At 59.3% G+C, this 20,543-nt stretch overlaps 1 protein-coding gene across 1 annotated transcript in view; it reads left to right on the top strand.

Annotated features, from left to right (window-relative positions):
- Nucleotides 1-20,543, top strand: part of CROCC2 (ciliary rootlet coiled-coil, rootletin family member 2) — a 57,556-nt gene that overhangs the window by 33,123 nt on the left and 3,890 nt on the right. The window contains 10 exon segments of the mRNA XM_054722840.1: nucleotides 174-287; nucleotides 3,438-3,581; nucleotides 6,635-6,852; nucleotides 7,358-7,517; nucleotides 8,187-8,354; nucleotides 9,878-10,202; nucleotides 10,411-10,592; nucleotides 11,058-11,178; nucleotides 11,716-11,849; nucleotides 20,213-20,341. Coding sequence (XP_054578815.1) covers nucleotides 174-287; nucleotides 3,438-3,581; nucleotides 6,635-6,852; nucleotides 7,358-7,517; nucleotides 8,187-8,354; nucleotides 9,878-10,202; nucleotides 10,411-10,592; nucleotides 11,058-11,178; nucleotides 11,716-11,849; nucleotides 20,213-20,341 — 1,695 coding nt within the window.

Genomic DNA, 20,543 nt, shown 5'->3' with positions numbered 1-20,543 from the left:
CTGCCTGAGTGCAGGCATGAAGGCTGGACCATGTCATATGGGGCAACAGGCTCCCACTCCCTCCCCACGTCACTGTCTCTGGGGTGCTGCCCCTCCAGAGCAGGGATGTAGAACCAGGAACATGCTGTGTCCCACCAAGGGCTTCCGCACCCAGTAACCCACTGTCACGCCAGGCCCTGTCTCTGAAAGAAGCAGAAAGGAGCCTGCTGCAGCAGGAGCTCTCCCGGGCCGCTCAGAGGCTGGAGCAGGTGCAGCAGGAGGCCCGCGGCCAGCAGGAGCAAGCAGAGGTGAGCCCTGTGTGCCCCCATCAGCCAGAACCAGGCACTGGCCTGGCCACCTGCAGTGCCCGGAAGGCACTGGCAGAGCCCCAGATACACCCCTTCCCACCTCATCCCAGGTATATACCCCCCTCAACCCCCTCTGAGCCTCAGTTTCTCTTGGGTATCTCCAGGCTTTTTGCTGGGAGGGAACATTGTCTTGTTGGGAAGGAAAGGCTGATGAAGCCAGTCCCTGCCCCCACAGAAGGCACCAGGGACTCCACATAAGCCAGCATCAGAGTGGGCAGAACCCAGGCCTGTGCCCCCAGTCCACTGCCCCCAGCCTTGCCTGTCTGTACACTTGAACACAACTGCAGGAAATCTGACTCGCTGGAGGGGCCCCTTTCAAAGAAGAAACCAAACCAGAGGAAGGACACCCACGGAAAATCCCATAGAGCCCGGAGTGAGGCAGCCACCATGGGCTGGGAGAGACCCCAGGAGGCAGCTGCCTGCCCTCGACCAGTGGACAGAGGCCCACGTATGCATGGAGACTGCTGCAGGCTGCAGCTGGGGTTACGTGGGCCCCTGAGTCCTCTTCAGGAGTCCATGTCTAGGGCAGGACAGGCAGCAGCAACTAGGACTCTGGAGAGGGGAGGGGAAGCCATTACGGGGCCCTGTGTCCTCACCCCACGGATGGGACTGTGCACCCACTGCCATTGCTGGCAGGGTGGCCTCAGCCCATTTATGAAGTGGGCAATGCGGAGGCACGGGCCCACTCACAGGAGGAGGTGGTCAAAGCAAGGCGATCGGACACAGATGGAGAGGGACCTCAGGAGCACTGCCTGCAGTTGGGGTCAGACAGCTGTCCTGGGGCTGGCCCTGAGCAGACACAGGCTGCAGGTATCCTCCAGGACACTGGGGGGGACACAGCTCCACCTCTAGCCGCACCCACGCAGCCTGACGGGGCCAGCTCCGTCCCCTCTGCTCTGTCCCTCCAGCCCCGTCACCTTTCCGTCCCAGTGCTGCTCTTTCACTTTTAACCTCGGTGACCCCTGTTCACCCTGGCCCCTGGCGTGTCCTCGTCCCAAGGGCACAGTCACATGCTCCCTGGCCTTGAGTGAATGACTCAGGAGTCCTGAGTGCGTGGACCAGTGTGGACTGCCCTGCCAGGCCCGGAGCTTCCTTCCTGGGCTGCAGGGGCAGGAAGGCCTGGCTGGGAGGCCATGAGTTCCCTGTGACCTATGGACAGGGGGCAGGGGGTTGTGTGGTGGACAAGGGGCTGCCCTTAGGAGCTGGTTGCCAGGGTGTCTCTGTCCCCGCCTGCCTGCCGGGCGCCCAGATCCCCGTCACTCTGAGCAGAGCTGGGGAGGAACTCCGGCACCGGGCGCCAGCACTCAGGGGAGCCTTGCCCAAGATCCTCGCTCCCTGGATCCCTGTCAGGCTCTGTGCACAGCCAAGAGGGGAGTGGGGGGCCCTGGGACTGTGTCCTCCTTCCTCCCCCCCCCCCCCCCAGATGGTCCTTCAACCCCTCTCAGGCGGCAGGAAACTAAGAAAGCCCCCCAGGCCCTGGGAACTCCCCCAGCTCTCAGGGGGACCTCCCTCACTCTGGCTGAGTGTCCCCTTGGATGGCCTGCCAGCCAGCAGGTCCTTCAGGGAGCTCATTAAGGGTTCTTTTGCCACCTCAGCTTGGAAAATGAAAATGAAACCCCACTGAGAAGGGGAGGGAGGGAGAAAGGCCAGCCAAGGAACACCAGTTGCAGGCGATGTAAGAACAAGCCCGGCGAGGGTGGAGGGGCTCACGGAGACAGAGCAGGCTCCCTCACCAAGAGCAGAAGGCGTGAGCCCTGGCCGGTTTGACTCAGTGGTAGAGTGTCGTCGGCCCACAGACCGGAGGGTCGCTGGTTCAATTCCTGGTCAAGGGCACATACCTGGGTTGCAGGTTTGTTCCCCAGCTCACAGTCCCTCTCACCTCTCTCTCTCGCTCTCGCTCTCGCTCTCGCTCTCCCCTCCCCACTCCCTTCTATTCCCTCTTTTTAGCAATGGAAAAAGATATCCTCAGGTGAGGATTAACAACAACAAAAAAGTAGCTGATAGCGCCCAGCCTACCTGTGCCCTGAGCAAGGGAGTGGGGCATGGGGTGTGTGTCCCAGAGATGGGTTCAGGGCAGCCGAAGGGGCTCCCGTGCCTCCTGGGAGAAGGAAGCCTGCTAAGGAAACCCTCAAACTCCCCTGGGTCCCAGTACAGAGGCTGGGCTGGGTGGGCCTGGGGCACAGGTGAGCAGACGACATCCTTGCTGTTGGACAAGGAGGTGCCTCCTCCCCGTGCCCATCAGTTAGTGCCAGGGAGGAGCATCTTGGGTGCTGTGGCCAAAGGAAAGCACATTGGGTCAGGCTGAGTCCTGAACGGATGTCTGGCCGCCTGAGCGTGGCCTGTGGTCCCTGCAGGAACGGCCCTGCAGGGACTGTGAGTGTCACCTAATCCCATCTGCCTGTTTGAAAGTTCCGGCTGACGGAGGGGCTCCTGTGGTCACCTGCACTCAGGGATAGGGCTGCTCTCCCCTCCCCCAGCCACTGCCACGTCTGCTGAGGGGTCCAACCTTCTTGCCCTACACTGATGGGACCCCGGAGGCACCTTCCCTGGGACACCCCAGGCCAAGGGTGCTCCTCCTGTGCCCCACAAACCCAAGAGGGCAGAGGCTCAGCTCCTGGTGCAAATGCCAGCCCCTGCCCGGCTGCAGGAGCCCAAGTCCAGTGTCACCTGAAGGCAGGGTCTCTTCATTTGCCAAGCAGCCATTCCTGGCTGCTCACTGTTCAGCGAAGTGGGCCTGATGGCAATGATTTAGGCAGGAAAGAGGTCGGCACTGGAGAGCCCCGCCCTGGCAGCCTGGGGATCCCAGAGGAGAGGCACAGGGGACAAGGAATAGGGTCAGCCCCTTCCCTTAGGGACGCTCCTTGGGGCCTCTGCCCCTACCCTTCACCACTGTGTCCACTCTGGGCCTGGCATGGGTGGCACTGGCTGTAGTCAGGACAAGAACCGTCTCCTGGAGCCCCAGTCCCTGCTCTGGTCCCCACCTGCCTTGTGCTGCCCATGCGAGCTGCCCATCTGGTCCCAGGACTTTGTGTGGCCCCCACCCGCCATGGGCAGCCCCTTGATGCCTCAATGGCTTACTGCTCCCCCCAGGCCACAGTCAGAGCCACGGCGGCGGAGCTGAAGGCCCTGCAAGCCCAGTTCGAGGAGGCCATCTCGGCCCATCAGAGGGAGACCTCGGCTTTGAGCCACCGTCTCCGGAAGATGGCGGCAGAGCGGAGCAATGCGGGCAGAGAGGTGAGGGGGTGCCAGGAGGGGAGAGAGGGAGGTGCTAGGAGGGGTGAGAGAGGGGGGGTACCAGGAGAGGGGAGAGAAGGCAGGTGACCTGGGGGGTGGGGAGAGGGAATTGGGCCATTAGCCTAGAGACCCATCCATCCAACACGCTGTGGGAAGGTCCCTGGTGAGCAGCGTGAGGCATGGACCCCATGGAACGGAGCAGGGGGTGGTGTGAGGCCCCCCTGGGGTCTCCTGGAGCAGAGAGGCAGCAGAGGTGCAGGGTGGTCCTGCCTGGGCGGACGTGGCCCCAGGGCCTGTGAAGGTGCCCTGGGTGGGGACAGTCTTGGGCAGGGTGAGCAGGAAAGGCCCCCGCGAGGCTGGGGGGAGCTGGGCAGGCAGGCGGATTGGGGAGGTGTTTCTGAGGAGGTTTGACAGGACTCGGGCGCCTGGGAGAGGAGGGCAGGAGGACGCGGGATTTGGGCTGGGGGAGGGTGAGCTGGCGCCCAGGTAGGGCCGGCAGGCGGGGACGAGCGGCTCTAGAGCTCGTGCACCCTGGGCAGTGTGCCAAGGCTGGCAGGCGGCGCTGACCGTGCTCATGCACTAGCCTGGAGGCTCGGCGGGGGGAGCAGGGGCTCGCCCTCCCCCAGCACCAGGGCAGGCTGGGTGGACGGAGGAAGAGAGCGTGATTTAACATGACAGGCTGTTTACTTTGGCCCCCAAAGAGAAAGGTCTCCTTTCAACAGATTTCAAAGTCAGGCCGGTCAGCGACCACACGGGGAAACAAAATGAGGTTTTAAAACTGGGGGCAGCAGGGGGAGGAGCTGGGAGATGTACAAGTTCAGGTTCTTGGAGAGGGGCCTCCAGAGAGGGAGTGGGGAGATGGACAGGGAGCCTGGGGGGTGAAGGGGAAAGAGGAGCATGGAAGCGCCCTCACAGGCGCCAGGCTGGCCAGAGTTGCCATGGAAACCGTAACATTTTCACAGCCCTTAAACTGGAGGCACATACAGGCCTCTGGCAGCCCTGACTGAGTCCACACAGGCGTGCATACATGCACACACATGAACCCACTGCATGATGCACACCCCATACCCGTATGCACACGCATGTATGAAAAACAGTGACCATACACACATGCACTCATGTGTGGGCACAATGCACACGTAAACACATGTGAACACCATGAAGTACACACATACTAGTATGTCCAACAGGCAGCACATACACTTCCATACATACTCGCATGCTCATACACAATGCCATGTGTGCTCACACATACATGTGTGCAGTTGCACAACCACACAGTCATCATGCTGCATGCACACACACACGTGCACACCAAGCACACATGTGTGTTGGTATGTGTGTACCAATGAACATGCCACACTCAGGCCAGGGCCCTCAACACCCCTCCCTCTATGCAGCGCTCTCAACCACCTCCCTGCAGGAGATTTCAAAAGAGGCTGTTTATACAATTTTTAGTAAAGAAATAATTATTATAATCACGTTAAGCGATTTGGCTGTAAAATTCCTGTAAAAGGGATGGTTGTTCTCGGGAGGCAGAGGGAGGTGGGTGGAGGTGCGGGGGAGGGCCCTGCATTTGTTTTGCTTGTTTTCATCTCCTTGTCCTGGGAAATGAAAACAGCTTCTTTTGTGATGGATAGGCCCTTTTGCTGGTCCTTGACCTTCTGGGTGGATTTCTGCTGAGCTCAGCGGAAAATGCTCTACACAACTTGTGGCTCCCACATGTGGGGGGTGGGAGGGGAGCGAAGGGGGGGGCTCAGGCCCTTCCCAAAAACAGAACAACAATAACAGCGGGCGGGTGCAGGAGCCAGGCCGGCCGGGGCCTGGACAGTGTCCCACAGAAGCAGCCAGCAAAGTGGAGTTTGCTCTTGGCAAACCGGCATCTTGACATGGCCCAGAGTTCCTGCGGCTTCCCCTCCCTGGCATATCCCCGCTAGCTTCCTCTGTCTCCTCCTTGGGGACATGTGAATTGGAACAGAGCTTTCTACAGAGTGTCCTGGTTAGGGCCACAGCCAGCAAAAGACCAGGCGCCCTGGCAGAGCCCCCACCCCACGGCCTGGGCATTGAGGGCTGGGCTGCCCCTTCCCCAGGCCTACACTCTCCCCCACACCCTCCTAGCAGGGCTGAGCCCAGGCCTTTGTGCCTCAGGGCGAGTAGGGTCCCTGACCCCCACCCACACTTTGGTGTCAACAGGCTCTGCCTAGAAGCCCCCAGTGTAGGGCCTGGTGCAGGAGAGAACACAGGTCCTGGTTCCAGGTGGTGGGTGTCCCACCTGCAGCCTCTGCCCCTCCCTGGGTCAGCTCTCTGAGGTGCGGACTGGGTGCGGGAGCCTCCTACCATGGGCCTCCACTGCCCACCTCACGTTTGGGAGGCTCACACTGGGGCGCTCCATGCAGAGCACAGCGAGAACTCCCTGCCCGAGCAGCTGGACAGCCTGGCCCAGTGGGCGCTGGTGCCAACGGAGGATTCCAAGGACACCAGAGACCCGCCCTCCCCACTGCCTCTGGTTCCAAAGGGGACAGTGCCGCAGGGGGCAGGAGCCTGGGCCATGGACACTGCTGCCCACACCAGGGCAGACAGTGGCCCTGGGTGCCACGCCATTACTGAAGGAGAGGAGTGGACACCAGAGCCCAACAGGTGGCGAGGGCCATCGGGCAGTGGGTACTGGATCTGGGTGGGGACCTTGCAGATGGGTGGGCAGAGCCGTGTCCCATGCACGGAGTGTACATCAACCCTGGGGTCCAGGGAGGGAGCACGGGGCAGGACCAGAACTAGGAGAAGTCGGGGAGTCACCTGCCTGGGCTCTGGGACTGACCCTGGGGAGTCACCCTGCAGCCACAGGTTGGCAGAACCAGGCTGTCTGCTTCTGCAAGCACTTGGGAGATGGGGCCAGCGGGACACTAGCACTGCAGACCAGAGCCCGAGGCTGTGTGCTGCCTGTGGCTGTCCCTAGAGCAGCTCTGCCTGCTGGACCCATAGCTCCTGACACCGCCCCCCACACACACACACCCGGGCTGGCCCATGGTCCTTAGAGCTGCACGCTCCTCCTCCAGGCCGAGCAGCTGCGGGCACAACTGGGGGAGGCCCAGGAGGCGCTGGCTGTGCTTCGCAGGGAGCTGCAGGGCAGTGAGGACAGTCTCGAGGGGCTGCGCAGGGAGGTCGTGGATGCCCACCATGCACTGGGTGACGAGGCCCTCGAGAAGGACATGCTGCAGCGTTCCAACGCCGAGCTGCGGGCCGCAGTGCTCAGGGCAGAGCAGGAGAAGGCCAGGTATGGCTCCACCATGGACTGGCTGCAGGGAGTCCCCCTCGCCCCAAAGCTCCCTGCCCCCCGGCCGTGGTAGGACAGGGGTTTCCTACTAAGCTGGGCCAGATGATGGTGGGGGATATACCCGGCAGATCCAGGGTGCCGACTGCCCATCCAGAGTGATGACTGTTGGCCATGAGGGGGAGATCTGGACACACAGACCTGTCCCTGCCCTCAGGGAGTTCCCCTCCAGCAGGAAAGATGGGTCCCAGTGGCCAGTGGGAAATGGCTGGGGCTGGAGGGAGGGGAGTAGTGGTGAGAGGGGCTGGAGACATAGAGAGGGGCCAGGACAGCTGGGCACTCAAACCCACTGTGCCCAAAGGTGACAGGCAGCCCCAAGGAGGCTGGGCTTTGACATGTCTCAATAGAGTGAGGTGAACAGCCTGCAGGGTAGCCTGAACGGTAACCATGGGAGATGCCAGAGCCCCCAGGTAGCTCCCCCAGCCCCAGCCAATGATGCTCTGCTCAGTTTTCAGCGGTCCAAGGAAGAAAAGGAGCAAAAGGTGCTGGTCCTGGAGGAGGCCCGAGCCGCAGCCCAGAAGGAGGCTGGCAAGCTGAGGGCCAGCCTGCAGGAGGCAGAGCAGGCCCAGTTAGACACCTGCCGGGAGCTCCAGGAGCTCCGCAGACAGGTGACCAAGCTCTCTGGAGCCTCACACATGCCGCGCCCCCCCCTCTTCTCTCACCCTGCCCCCCCCCCACCACCACCACCAGGGCACCCAGGGCTGCAGGGCGGAGTTCACAGACTGGCCCTGCTCAGACTCACAGGGTTCCTGGGTGGGTCTGCCCTATGGGGCCCGGATGACAAGCCTCAAACCTAATGGCCTAAAACAACCTTCTGAGGCTCATGAACCCTGAGGGTCAGAAATCCAGCCTGAGGGCACAGACAGGAGCCTGGCTCTGCCCCTCAGCACAGGCACCTCGGGGAAGCCGCCACAGCCGGGGCTTGACAGCAGAGACGGGGTCTCCTGGAGGCACCTCCTCTCACATGTCCGGTGGCTGATGCTGGTGGTAGGCTGGGCCACCAGGGCTAATGTCGAGCTCTGAGCTCTGCGCTCCACAGGGTCCTGGCCCCAGGGTGGAGGTGCCAGGTGTCTGTGGAGTGGCTGAGGGTGAAGGTCTGAGCGTACTGCACAGACCCCTGTCCAGAGCTGGACTTAGCCTGAGCGTCCTAGAGTGTGGGGAGCTGCCCGGGAGGGAGGCTTCTTCCCAGGACACGTGAGCAGAGGCGGGGTGCAGGAGGCTGCCTGGGCTCCTATGAGGGGACGTGGGCCCCCATCAGTTCCGTCCCCACCCCCCAGGTGAAGACGCTGGAGACCGAGAACCAGAGGAAAAGCCAAGAGGTGCGCCAGCTGCAGGCCCAGTGCGCACAGGACTCGCAGCGGCAGCAGCAGAGCTGGCGAGAGGCCCTGGAGCTGCAGAGGCAGGCGGCTGAGGTGGACGCTGCCTGGGAAGACGCCCAGAAGGAGGTAGAGGGCTAAGGGGCCCCAGAAGGGGAGGCAGAGGTCCAGGGCCGCCCAGGCCTTGCTCTCACCCTCGTTTCATCACATATTAGTCAAGGACAGAGTCTCACCCAGGCGAAGAGCGTTCTGAGCCTAGGGACAGGCAGGGGGCCCTGAAAAGACCAATTCTCCAAGAGCTTCAGGTCTCTGAGCTCACACCTACACCCAGGCCTGCACACAGCTCCCACGCCCCGACACCTGCACACACAGGCACACACTCTCCCAGGAGCTCTCCCCAAACGCCTGCACACATGTCCCCACACCCTACCTCATGCACTCTGCCGTGAGCTCCCCCCACCAGCACACACAGCCCCACACCAGCTTGAAAGACCCTCTGTTCAGTCCCAGGCCCCGCCCCTCAGGTTCTGTTTGCTGCCGGGCTGCGCTGCCCACGGCCAGGTGGCCTTGGACCCCCCACACACAGCCTGAGGTCCCCCTGGGCCTCGGCCTGTGTGGGGCTCCCGGGTTCAGACCCAAAGTCATGTGCAGAGTGGCTATTATCAAGCACCCACCATACCCAGAAACATGGTTTACTTCCCATGGCCCAGGTGACCCCTGTGTGACCTCACAGCCCCTCACCTCCATCTGTGAATGGGGTCCTTATACTGTGGCCACCCAGGGAGGGAGATGAGATGAGGCCCACCTGCACTGGCGCCAGGCCTCCTACCCCGGGGGTTACAGTCTGGCAGGGGCTACATAGCCTGGAGCTGGGGCCTGGCTGCCTCCCCCCGAACCTGTGCACATTCCGAGGGGGGGGTGTCCCCGTTTATTGCCCTATTCACTCACCTTGTGTGAATGGAGGACTGGGGACACAGTCAGGCCATGACCAGGGTCTGCAGCAGCAAACCAGTGGCCTAATTGGGAGTGGGGAGGTGGGTAGCAGCAGAGGGACAGCAGGGTCAGGGAGGGCCTCTCTCACTGGGGCTGGGCTGCCCAAAAAAGAAAGGGGAAGGTGGCCCAGCAAGGATGGTGAGGAGAGGGGGCTGCCAGGAGCTGAAGTGAAGCGAGAGGGAGCAAGGGAGGCCCAGCCAGGGGAGTCGGGGGAAGCCACCCAGCGCCTCACTGCCGGCCTCAGCCTCCGTGCACTGTGTGGGGTGGACGACATTCTATTTTTCCGTGGTGTTATCCATTTGGGAGTCTGTGGTGGGGCGTCTGGCACCCTGAGGTTCCCCAGCCCTGGTCTCAGGTGATGCTAACACAGCCTTTGCCCCCACAGGCCCTGAGCAGGAAGACAAGCAAGGGGCTGACCCAGGTTTTCATGAGGCTGCTGGGGGCTCCCTGCTGCCTGCCCGAATGTACTCCGTGGCCCTGGGGTCCCCTTCCCGACCGGGGCTCAGGTGTCTCCCCTGCCAAACATGGGCTGTGAGGCAGGGCCTTGGTCCCTCCAGCTGTGATATGCCGAAGAGGGGCTGGGGCGAAAGGCCCTGGGCAAGTCTTCAGAGGCCCCTTAGTACCCAGCCTCCACCTGAGCCCCCACGGCCCTGCCACAGGTCCTGAGGCTGCGGCAGAAGCTGGCGGAGGTGAAGGAGCGCCTCCGCGAGAGCCACAGGGCTGAGCAGAGCCTCCGGGCGGAGCTGCAGGGCGCCACCATGAAGCTGCAGCAGGCCAGCAGTGTGACCGGCAGCCTCCAGGCTCGCCTGGACAGGGCCTGCCACCGCGTCCACAGCCTGGAGCAGGAGCTGGCCCGGGCAGAGGGTGCCAGGCGGGATGCACAGGGCCAGCTGAGCCGGCTCTGGTCCACACTCTGCTGCGAGCTGGGGCTCCGAGCACAGAGCCCCTCTGCCTCCCCTAAACGGCCCGGCTCCCCCACCAAAGGTCAGTCACTTTGGTGGCTTCAGGGGGCTCCTCTCCCAGCCCCACCACCTACCTGGCCACCCCCACCCCTCCCTGGGCCTCACACTCTGCACCTAAGGGCCTGGACCCTGTGCCCCACCACCAGCTCCCTGTGGGTGGGGACAACAGAAAGGGAGACAGGGCGCCCATGTGTCACCGAGTCCCTTCCCTCAGCCTCACTGTCCTACAGGTGTGGACGGTTCCCAGGGTCGCTCTGGGCGGCACAGTGCCAGCCCCCCTGCCAGGTCCCGCTCACCACTTCGGTGGCCTTCACCTGCACCAGGACAGCACGGCCCAGACATGGACGTGGCCTCTGTGCAGGACGCCCTGAGGGACTTCATGCAGAAGCTGCGGGATGCCCAGCGGGAGCGGGTAAAAAGGGGCAGGGAGGACCTGCCCTGAAGGCTCCGAGAGACAGGAGGGGCCACTCTCTGTGTGCTGTCCAGCTGGGTCCAGGGCAGGGGTGTCACCATCCCCATGCCTGTCTCCTGAAGAACCATCCCAGGGGCTGGCCACGTCACCTGCAGAGTGTCCCCAATGACCTCTCACACGGGACCAAGCTCCCAGCAGCTACTCACATGGGCTCCCCATCTTGCCACCCCAGGGGTGCCCCTCCTGACTGGCCAGGTGGGAAGAGCTATGGGAAAGACTGATAGTCATGGCATGACCTATTCCCCCACTCTACGTGCATACCCCAAAACTAGACATGCAGGCACAGCCCCTCCAAGGCTTCCCCAGGGCCTGTCCTGAGTGCCTCTATAATGCCTACCAGACCCCCAAAACCTCTAGCTCCCCACTCCCCTCAGCCCTGCCTGCTGATCTTTGACCTTCTCCCAGGACAACTGGCGCACCCAGGTTCGCCACCTGAGCAGCTGTCTGAGGGAGGTGGAGAGGGAGCGTGCCCGAGCCCAAAGCCAAGTGGGGCAGCTGAAGACAGCGCTGGCCCAGGCGGAGGAAGGTGACCTCCCTTCCCCACCTGCTCCTGGGGGTCCCCCAGAACACCCACTCCTGGTCTCCAGTGTGTAGTCCTGGGAACAGCTCAGGCGTGGGCCATGGGGTAACACCAAACCAGCATCCCCCTGAGCTGGGGGACGGCACTTCCCGAGAATGTGAGAGGCCTCCCTCCATGCCATTCCCTTCCTACCTGGGCTTCTGCACTGGCTGTGCCTGAAGTTGGAGCCTTCCTCCCAGTCACAAGGCCCATCCCCCCTTGGGTCTCTGCCCTCAGAGAGGCCCCTGCCCTGCTGGTCACCCCACTGCATTTCTGTCCCTCACCCCATTAGTGGGTCACCCAGGGAGCCAGGCCCAGGGCCTGAATGTCTGGAAGGAAAGGCCTGAGAGAAGGGTGGGCTGGGGAGGGGCCTGGGGTCCAGGCCTTGAGCTCTGAGGGAGGAGCAAGGTTGTCAGTTTCCCAGCTTATGAGATGGGAGGGGCGATCCCCGTATGGGAGTCCCTAGACCTTGGGAACCAGGCAAGCCACCCTGCTTGCCCACAGGCTGGCGCCAGGCGGAGAGGGAGGCGGGCAGTGCCCAGGCCACGAGGGCCCTGCAGAAGGAGGTGCTTCAGAGGCTGGAGAGGAAGTACCTGGCGAGTGTGCAGGCAGCAGGCCAGGAGAAGAGGCGGCTCCAGGTGGGGACCCAGGGCCGGGAGAGGAAGGGGGGGCTGAGAGGGCTGCTGGGGAGGGGAGGTTTCAGGTCCCTGTGGGCAGGTGGCCTCAAGGGGCACTGGGTTCCCTCAGAGCTTATCAGGGCTGTCCCTGTAGGGCTGTATTTGAGGTGGTCCTAGCCCTTCTTTTACAGATTGGGGAAACTGAGTCCTGGGCAGAGAGTGAGTTGGCCTAGGTGGCAGAGCCAGCCAGAGGCAGACCAGGGGCAGACCCTGGCCTCTTTCTGTGACCACACCAGCAGGCACAGGGTGGCCCAGCCTCGGTGCTCTCTCTCTATGGGGTCAGGTCTGTGCTGCTGTGGGACTTTTTTTTTTAATCTTCATCCAAGGATATTTTATTGATTTTGAAAGAAAGAGAGAGAGAGACATGGATGTGAGAGAGAAACATCAATCTGTGGCCTCCTGTGCACACCCTGGCCATGGATTGAACCCACAACCTAGGCATGTGCCTGACCCAGAATCAAACCCGAAACCTTTTGGTATACGGGTTGACCCTCCAACCAACCAAGCAGCTCATCCAGGCCTGTGGGGCGGTTTTTTACCCCACGTCACTCACACACAATGCAGGCTGCATAGGACGGACTCAGTAAATGGCCCCAGTGGGCTCTGTGCTGTGAAGGTGGCTGGAGGCCTGCAGTTTCCAGGTGAGGAATCTGAGCGCAGAGAGGGGCCGGCCTGGGTGATGGCCTGGGTGAAGGGCCTCTCCTCACTACCCAGCCCCGGCCCCAGAAAGCTGAGGCTCCTTGAGGACCTCGGGGGCGTGGGGAACAGCGTGCTTGGAGCAGAGCACTGGCCCTTGGGAGGCCCTTGGGGACCAGGGTCCCGGGCCTCACCCTGGGAAGTTGAGGTGGATGCGGGCAGCAGAGCAGAAGGGACTCGTGGGGCAGGACACAGGCTCTCAGCCCCACGATTGCCACTAGCTACACGTCACCCCTCTCCAAGTGCCCTGGATGGATGGTGAGGGAGAGGGATGGCCCACAGGGGAGGGGCCAGAGAAAGCACGGAGGAGCTCAGCCCAGAAAAGATTTGTAAGACCAAATGTAATTTCTGTTTCAAGACCCCTCCAGCCGAAGCTGCTGTGGTGATTGGGGGCTGGGGGGTCATCCCAGGGCCCAGGTGCCTGCTGAGTGGTGGCAGGACTCGTGAGGTGTGGGGGTCCGAGAAACCAGGAGAGGTAGGGTGGGACTGTGTTCCATTTTACACATATGTTCACATGTATGCGTCCCATGCACATTTGAAAGTAAGTTGAAGTATACCTATTAAATCAACCGTTACCAACACAACACTCCTCACTGGATCTGTCTCCTGAATTTATCCAGGCTGAGAGCGATGCGTTGAATTTCCCCACTGTGATTTTTCTTTTGGCAACATCTCCTTTATTCCAAGGGTCTTTGATTTGTGGATTTTTACGGCATGCTCTTCAGAATTCCACGTTTCTCGCTACTCCAGCTTTTCCAGATCTGGAGGCCTCTGTGCCCGCAACCGCTCTGTCCTGAATTCCACTCCACCTGATGCGGCACAGCCCACCCGTCCCAGACGCGCTCCTGCCCTTCCCGCCCCACCGTCCCTCAGCCAGGCGTCCGTTTCAAGTCCACCTCTGAGTCTTGGCCCTTTTGCCGTTTCCAGGAGACTTTATCCACTTACAGGCCTCACAGCCGTGTGTTTACTCTGCTTTTCTCTGCTGACAGGATGCTTTCTGCTTTTAGTGTTTCCTCACAACCTCCGCTTTGCCCTGGACTGTAGGTTGTTTGCTCTCCCCTTCCCTCCAGTGCCCACATCCTGGCCTGTCCCTTTCCCTGGTCTTGGGGGTGCGGGAGTGTTACAGAGATCCGCGTGGCAGCGATGTCGCACTGTGCTCAGGGAATGCTGAGGGCAGCTGGGACCCTTCCGGTGCCCCGGCCTCCCCCAGCTGCAGGGGGTTCTGTCCTGGGACCTGCCCGTATCTTCTGCTCAGTGCCGGCTGGGTTCGCGCAGAGCCTGTCCCTGAGTTCGAAGCCCCCAGTGTCTGCAGACCCAGGGGATTATCCCACAGCAGCCACACCTGGTGCATTCCTTCTCCATCGCAGAGGCCGATGGAACCCCGTTTGTGGGCTCCCAGTCCTGCAGGCCAAAAATCCCTCGTGGGTGACTTGTCCTCTCCCAGGTCTCAGCCGAACCTGGAAGAGTCCCCTGGCAGCTCATTCAGGGTGTGGCAGGGTCCAGTTCCCTGTGGCTCTGGGACCAAGTCCCGTATCCCAGCCCTCGGCTGAGGATGGAGCAACTTCTAGAGGCTTCTCCCAGTTCCTGGCATGGGCCTTCTCATGAGCCCTCACTCAGAGTCCCAAAGATCAGACCTCCTGTGATACTAGACCAGTGATGGCGAACCTATGACACGCGTGTCAGCACTGACACGCGTAGCCATTTCTGATGACACGCGGCCGCATGCCGAGGATGAAACATTTGCAACTAGAGTCTTGGAGTTAGTTTTTTCCTCAAAGTGACACACTACCCGAGTTATTCTCAGTTTTTTGGCGAAGTTTGACACACCAAGCTCAAAAGGTTGCCCATCACTGTACTAGACCCACCAGCGTGGCCTCCCATTGGTTAGTTACTAGCCTTCATTACCTCTGCAAATCCCTTTGCTACGTAATCATTACAGGATGATATCAGGGCCAAAGGTCACAGGCCATCTGTAACTGCCGGCCCCCGGGTTTCAGGAATTTGTTGAACGTGTCGGCTGAACTCGTGCGCACAGCTGTCTCAGGTGAGCCCGCTCTCTTCCCAGCTCTCCAAGAGAGGCCTGTTTTCCCTTAGAGCTCAGGCTGGTTGCTTGCCCTCTGTCCTCCGTCTCGGTTGGATTCCAGAAATGAGAGGGTGTTGTAGGTTATTTGAAGTGTTATTTCCAGAGTGGGGAGCCAGAATGCCCATTTAGCTTTGAAATTCAAAAACATTGACTCCTCCATTGTTTGTACCTGTGCTTGGTGAGCCCGACGAGGCAGAATCCAATCGACCTCAGTTTACACAAGTTCTTTCCACTTGAACAGCATCTCTCCTCCCCAGGCTTCCCTGTTTGTTTGACCCGAAATTCACAGCAGCCCAACACTGCTCTCCGGGCCTGTCTTCCTTGCTGACCTTAAACTTCACCTTTCCAGGTCCCAGCACTTTAGGGTCTTCTCCCTCTTTAGCTGACCTGTCCTGTGTTGTCCTTGGTGTGGGTGTTTTGTTGTTGTTGTTTGTTAATCCTCACCTGAGGATATTTTCCCATTGATTTTTAGGGAGGATGGAAGAGAGAGGGAGAGACAGAGAGAAACATTGATGTGAGAGAAACACATCGATTGGTTGCCTCCTGCATGAGCCCCGACCAGGGCTGGGCCGAGAAGGAGCCTGCAACCCCATTTGTTGGCTCCCAGTCCTGCAGGCCAAAAATCCCTCGTGGGTGACTTGTTCTCTCCCAGGTCTCAGCCTCTGGGTTGGGCTGGGCCCCATCCATGCCCTTGACCGGAATCAAACCCGGGACTCTTTGGGCCGAAGGCCAACCTCTGTACCCTGAGCCAAACTGGCTAGGGCGACCTTTATGTTTTCATCTCAACTGTTCACTCTCCGGCTCCCCCATGGCCTCACCTTGAGAATATCAATGAACCTTTTCTAACATGGATTCCCTTTTCTTGCAATCACTCAGATCTGATTCCTCAGGTTGGCTTTGTCTCTTGAACCACAGTTGATTGCTACTAGTATGTACGTCATCGTTTTTTTCCTCGGCACGTCTTTAAAGAAGGGGGTCTGGTCTTGCTCAAAGTTGGAAGTGGAGAGGAACCTCCTGGGGACTTCGTGTGACCCTGTCCAGATGCTTCAGGCCCAAAGGAAAGGCAGAGAGAAAGGTCTCAAGGGAAACCGTGGGGGCCGTGTGGCATGGGGAGCCAGTGGCAAAAGCAGTCCTGAGCCCTCACTAGAGCTTTTCTGTTCCGGGAACGGGGTGGGTGAGGGCCCTGCTCCAGGGACACAGCTACAGTGACTGGAGGCCTCTTGTTCCTCACCCACCATGACCCTCATCCCCGGAGGCCTCCCCTCCACGCCAGATGCCCCTCCAGTCCTGGCTCTGAGCCGGGGTTCCCAGGGACTGGGGGGAAAGGGGGTGTCTTCTGAGGTTCTTCAGATATTCTGTATCCATGTTAATTTTTCTGCTTGATCAATAATTTCCTCAATTTTTTTAGTGAAGTGTGTGTCCTAAAATCTATCAGGATTGTGGGAAATTTTTCTAGGATTCTGGCAATTACCATCTCTCCTATTTTCAGGCTGGTTGGTTCTGTCTATCCTCCATCTTGCAGGAGCCCTCAAAGTTCTGGTCTCCAGCTCTGAGGAAAGTTTTCCCAAATTTTGTGACCTCTTAGCCATGGCAGTGGGCATGGGATGGGGACTGAGGCTCGCCTAAGTCACCGGCAGCCCCAGGCCCTTTTGACAAACAGCCAACCCAGGCAGAAGTGTTTGCCACCGAGGGTGTGAGCCAGAGCAAGGTCTGTAAGCTACACGACAACTTTCACGTTCCTGGGCTGGGTTTTTCTCTGTTTCACATAAGCCAATGTGTTTGTCAAGAGAAAGTTAATTAAAAACATATTTTTCTAATTAAATGGTAGGCTGTGCTGTGCAAACAGTAAGATTCTTGTTTGAGAGCAAACCCCTCCCGTTTCCAGGGCTACCCCGGGGATTCACTAGATCCACGATGCACAGCCCGCATCACCCACCCCGCATGACCCTGCATCAGAGCCAGGTCCCAGCCTCCCGGCTCCAAGGCTCACAGTGTCCTCCTGGCACCCGGGCTTGTCACGTCCAACCCCACTGGCTCTCACACGCCCCAGTGTCAGCTCTGCTGCACACCCCACCTCTCCAGAGAATGCTCCCCAGGCCCAACCTGAGCTCAGTCCAGGTTCTAGAAGCAAAGATGGGGAGCCCTTGGCACTCCCAGGCACACGTTTTCAGCTGGGGCTGCAGCTGGTTAACTTTTGTCAAGAATGTCTGTGTTTGTGTCTCCTTAGGGTATTGTCTTTATCAGCTTTTTTTGTGTTAAGATTATTTTATCTTGATTTGGTGAATTGGTAAGCTTTCCATCTTTTTCTTTCACCTGGAATAATCCAGATAGCCTAAGAGGTAAGGTTTTTTAAAGGTTAGTTTGAATTTGCCTGCAAACCCTGCCCTTCCGTCACCTTAAATAGGCCTTAACACCCTCTCCATCTCTGTCCCCGGTCTGGTTCAGCTCTCCACCTCTTCTTGTCACGTGGCAGTCATCCACCTTGTATCTTTGAGTGCATGTGTATTTACCGTCATCACAGTGATGTGTGTGGTTGCACCTGCAGTTAGCTCTGTGCTGGTCCTGGGTGTCGGAGATTCTATTTATTTCCCCTCTTCCAACTTGCCAACAGTTCATCTCTTTTATTGGTCTTTTCAAAGAATCAACTTTTATCTCTTCTCTTATTTCTGTCCAGTTTACTCACCTCGGCTTTCATCTCTGTTAACATCCTCTTTTGGTTGTCATTTTTCTGATTTCTGATATTGAATAAGTGTGTGTTTATATTTGGACTTTCTCTCTCTCAAGAGAATTCAGTGTTAACCATGTTTTCCCTAATTGAGGTTTGCTGGGTGACCCGTGGCTTTTTCATATGAATTATTTTCCTTTTTACCCATTTTCTAAGAGTTTCAGCTTTTATTTCTTCTTTAATTCAAAAGACGAATTCCATGTTTGTGCCTCTTTTTGATGCCGAATCTGGTCTCCCTGGCGAGAGGGCGTGGCTTGGGCAGTGTGGGCCTTTGGTCAGCTTCTGGGGGGATCTGGGTTTGTGCTCCTGGTTGTCGGCTGTTTGCTGGTTGCTCTTTGCTTTCTTGGTTTGGTTTTGTCTATTTGTTTGTGGTATGTTTGGAGGAAACTGGACAAGCTGATTGCAAAGTTTACAGGGAAGAAAAGATGATTATAACTGATTTAAGGCAGCAGTAGGGGTAGCACAGGCTGGACAAAGAGGCCAGCAGGGTAGCAGAGTCCAGAGGTGTTCAGCTGTCACTACTTGGCGCCAAGCCCCTTATATCTGAGCAATTCAAGGGCTCATTGTGTCCTGGGGCTGGCCAGAGGGCGGAACCAGCCAACCAACGAATGGGTCCATTGTCACCCAGGGGCTGGAAAGGTGTCAGGCTGAGGACCTGAACTCCAAGGCCCAAAGCACGTGGGGAGTCGTGGCATGCTCTGCTATTCACTGTGCATAAGAAGGCTGGGTAATGAGACCCCCACCCGCTGTACGTGCACAAGACATTTTCCACCCTTCCTTCTACAAGACCCTCATTTCACAACAGCCCCCAGAGGGTGTGGCACCTTACAGCCCCTCCCTTCCTTCTCCTGGTCCCAACAAGAACCCCATGAGGTGCATCACCCATGCCACAGATTGGGAAACTGAGGCTGGGCCCTGGTCCAAGGGCACGAGGGGAGCCGCGTGTCCCTGCCCCAAGCCCGGCTCTTCCCTGCTTGGCTCCCAGGTGGGAGCCACAGGCTGGGCTCCATTTGCTATGACAAGAAATTTAATTCCATGGGCATTGAATCCTTACAAGAGGAGCCCAATGTTTCACATAAGTGGGCTGGGCCCCTTTAAATACCATGAAATATCTAAGCCGTGTTCGAAGGAAACCTCTGCTTTTCTACTGGAAAATGTGTACAAACAGAAAATTATAATTTTCAAAATTGCAAGGGAGGGTGAAACGTCATAATTTTAGGGACAAGCATTGCCCTCCTCCCTTTCCTTTTTCAGAGTACTAGTGTCAGCCCCCCAAAAAAGTGTGTACAGGGTCACCCTGCCGTCTCCAGCACTTCCCGGCTCCTCTGAGCAGCCCTCCTGTGTGAGCGGCCAGAGTCTGCTCCGGCATTCAGTGAGAATAAAGTGAGAGGATGGACAAACGGCCCCTCTGACAGCCCCCGGGACCGGACTGCTGTGGTCACTGTGGAGGATGGGTGTTTGCTGAGACTGGGACCCTGTGACCTGAGAACTAGAGCTTGCCTGGGTCATTGGGGTCCCTGCACCTTCAGGCTCCTCTCCCTGGCTCTGTGCCCAGTCTTCCTCTTGCTCTCACACTTCACCCCCTCTCAGGTGGCCCTTTATCCCCTCCCCCAGCCAGGCTTCCAGAAGGCCTGCCCCTCTCTCTCCCACACCCTCAGCCTGTCACCACACACACACACACACACACACACACACACACACACACGAAAAGGTCACTAGCAACATTTGGGTGTCTCCTTGACCCCTTGGGGCACCCCCATTAAGGGACTGGCCCCTCCCTCCCAATTTCTGCTGACTCTCTGGGTTTCCCTGCTCAACCATCTCTTTTTCTCTCTGCCCGGACATCTACTTGGCAGGACCCCTTCACTCCCCTCCCCCCTCTTACCAGGGCACCCTCCCCTCCTCTGGCCTCCAGAGCCACCTGGTTCTGAAACACTGCCCCTGAGTTTAGTGACTCCTGGACACCCCTCAAGACTGAACTCTGGACCTTCACCCTGAGACATGTTCCCCAGCCTGCCTTCCGTCTGGGTGAGTGGGTCCTGGAGCACCCAGCAGCCCATGCCTGGGAGTCCTCATTCCCCCACACGGCCCCTCCAGGCTCAAAGTCCCATGTCATGTCCTTTCACTCCCCGACTCACGTCCAAGCCGCCTCCTGTCCGCCACCGGAGTCACAGAACCAGAGACACTGGCCACTTCTCGCACGGAACAAAGGGGAAGATTCAAAAACCAGAGACTGGCCCAACCTCACGAAGCCATGCTGGTCACAAGCCAACCTCAAGTTTCCAACAATGGAGTCTGCATAGAACACACCAGGGATCTCCAGGCCCCACTGCAGGCCGGCTCGGGGCCCAGGGGACATGTTCTCCTTGTGAGGGCTCAGAGCAGAGGGGTGAAGGGGGCAAGGCTGCTGTCACAGGAGAGAGACCTGGTGGTGGGTGGTGTCAGTGGGGGGCCCAGTGAGGCTGGTTGGGCTGCAGGGCTGAGCAGGACTCTGGGCAGTGAGGGCAGGGCCCTGGGGCAGGGGAGCAGGTGGTAGATGGGGTGGGCTGAGTCCAACAGGCTCCGTGACTTGGGGTGACTCCGGTCTTCATTCCAAGTCTGGAAGCAGGTGAAGGACACTGGTTGTGTCTTGAGGCCACTCTGGCCACAGCACAGAACCTGCCAGCGGAGCCTCTGCCCACGCTGGGCCAGCGAGGCCTCCTTTCCAGTTCCCACGGCTACATCACAGACAGCCCAGTTGTGCACAGTGTACTTGGCCTCGTTTTGCCTCCTCACATCCTGCAGCAGGTCTGGGCAGACACCCTGTGCCTCCCTCCCCAGGAGCAACTGGACACGCTGCACCGGGCCCTGAATGAGAGCAGGAGGCACAGCCAGGGCCTCGCCCAGAGGAGTCGACGGCTGGAGCACAGGTGCCAGGAGGCCGAGAGTGCACAGGGGCCCCTGCGGCAGGTGAGGCCCCCAGAAGGCAGGGCCCTGCATCCCTTCACAGAATCAGCCCCCTGGGCATGAACAGAGGTCCAGGTGTTCAGACACCATTCAGTGTCCGGCTGACAGAGCAGAAATCGGAGGAGGGAGAGCACACGCAGGGATTCCCTGCTCCAGGACCACCCGAGAGCCTGGTCCATGTAGCCTCTGTCTACCCAGGTACTTC

Source organism: Eptesicus fuscus, chromosome 11 (assembly GCF_027574615.1).
Source record: "Eptesicus fuscus isolate TK198812 chromosome 11, DD_ASM_mEF_20220401, whole genome shotgun sequence".
Lineage (NCBI taxonomy): Eukaryota > Metazoa > Chordata > Mammalia > Chiroptera > Vespertilionidae > Eptesicus > Eptesicus fuscus.
Note: the sequence above shows the minus strand (reverse complement) of the source record. Positions and strands in the feature narration are given on the sequence as shown.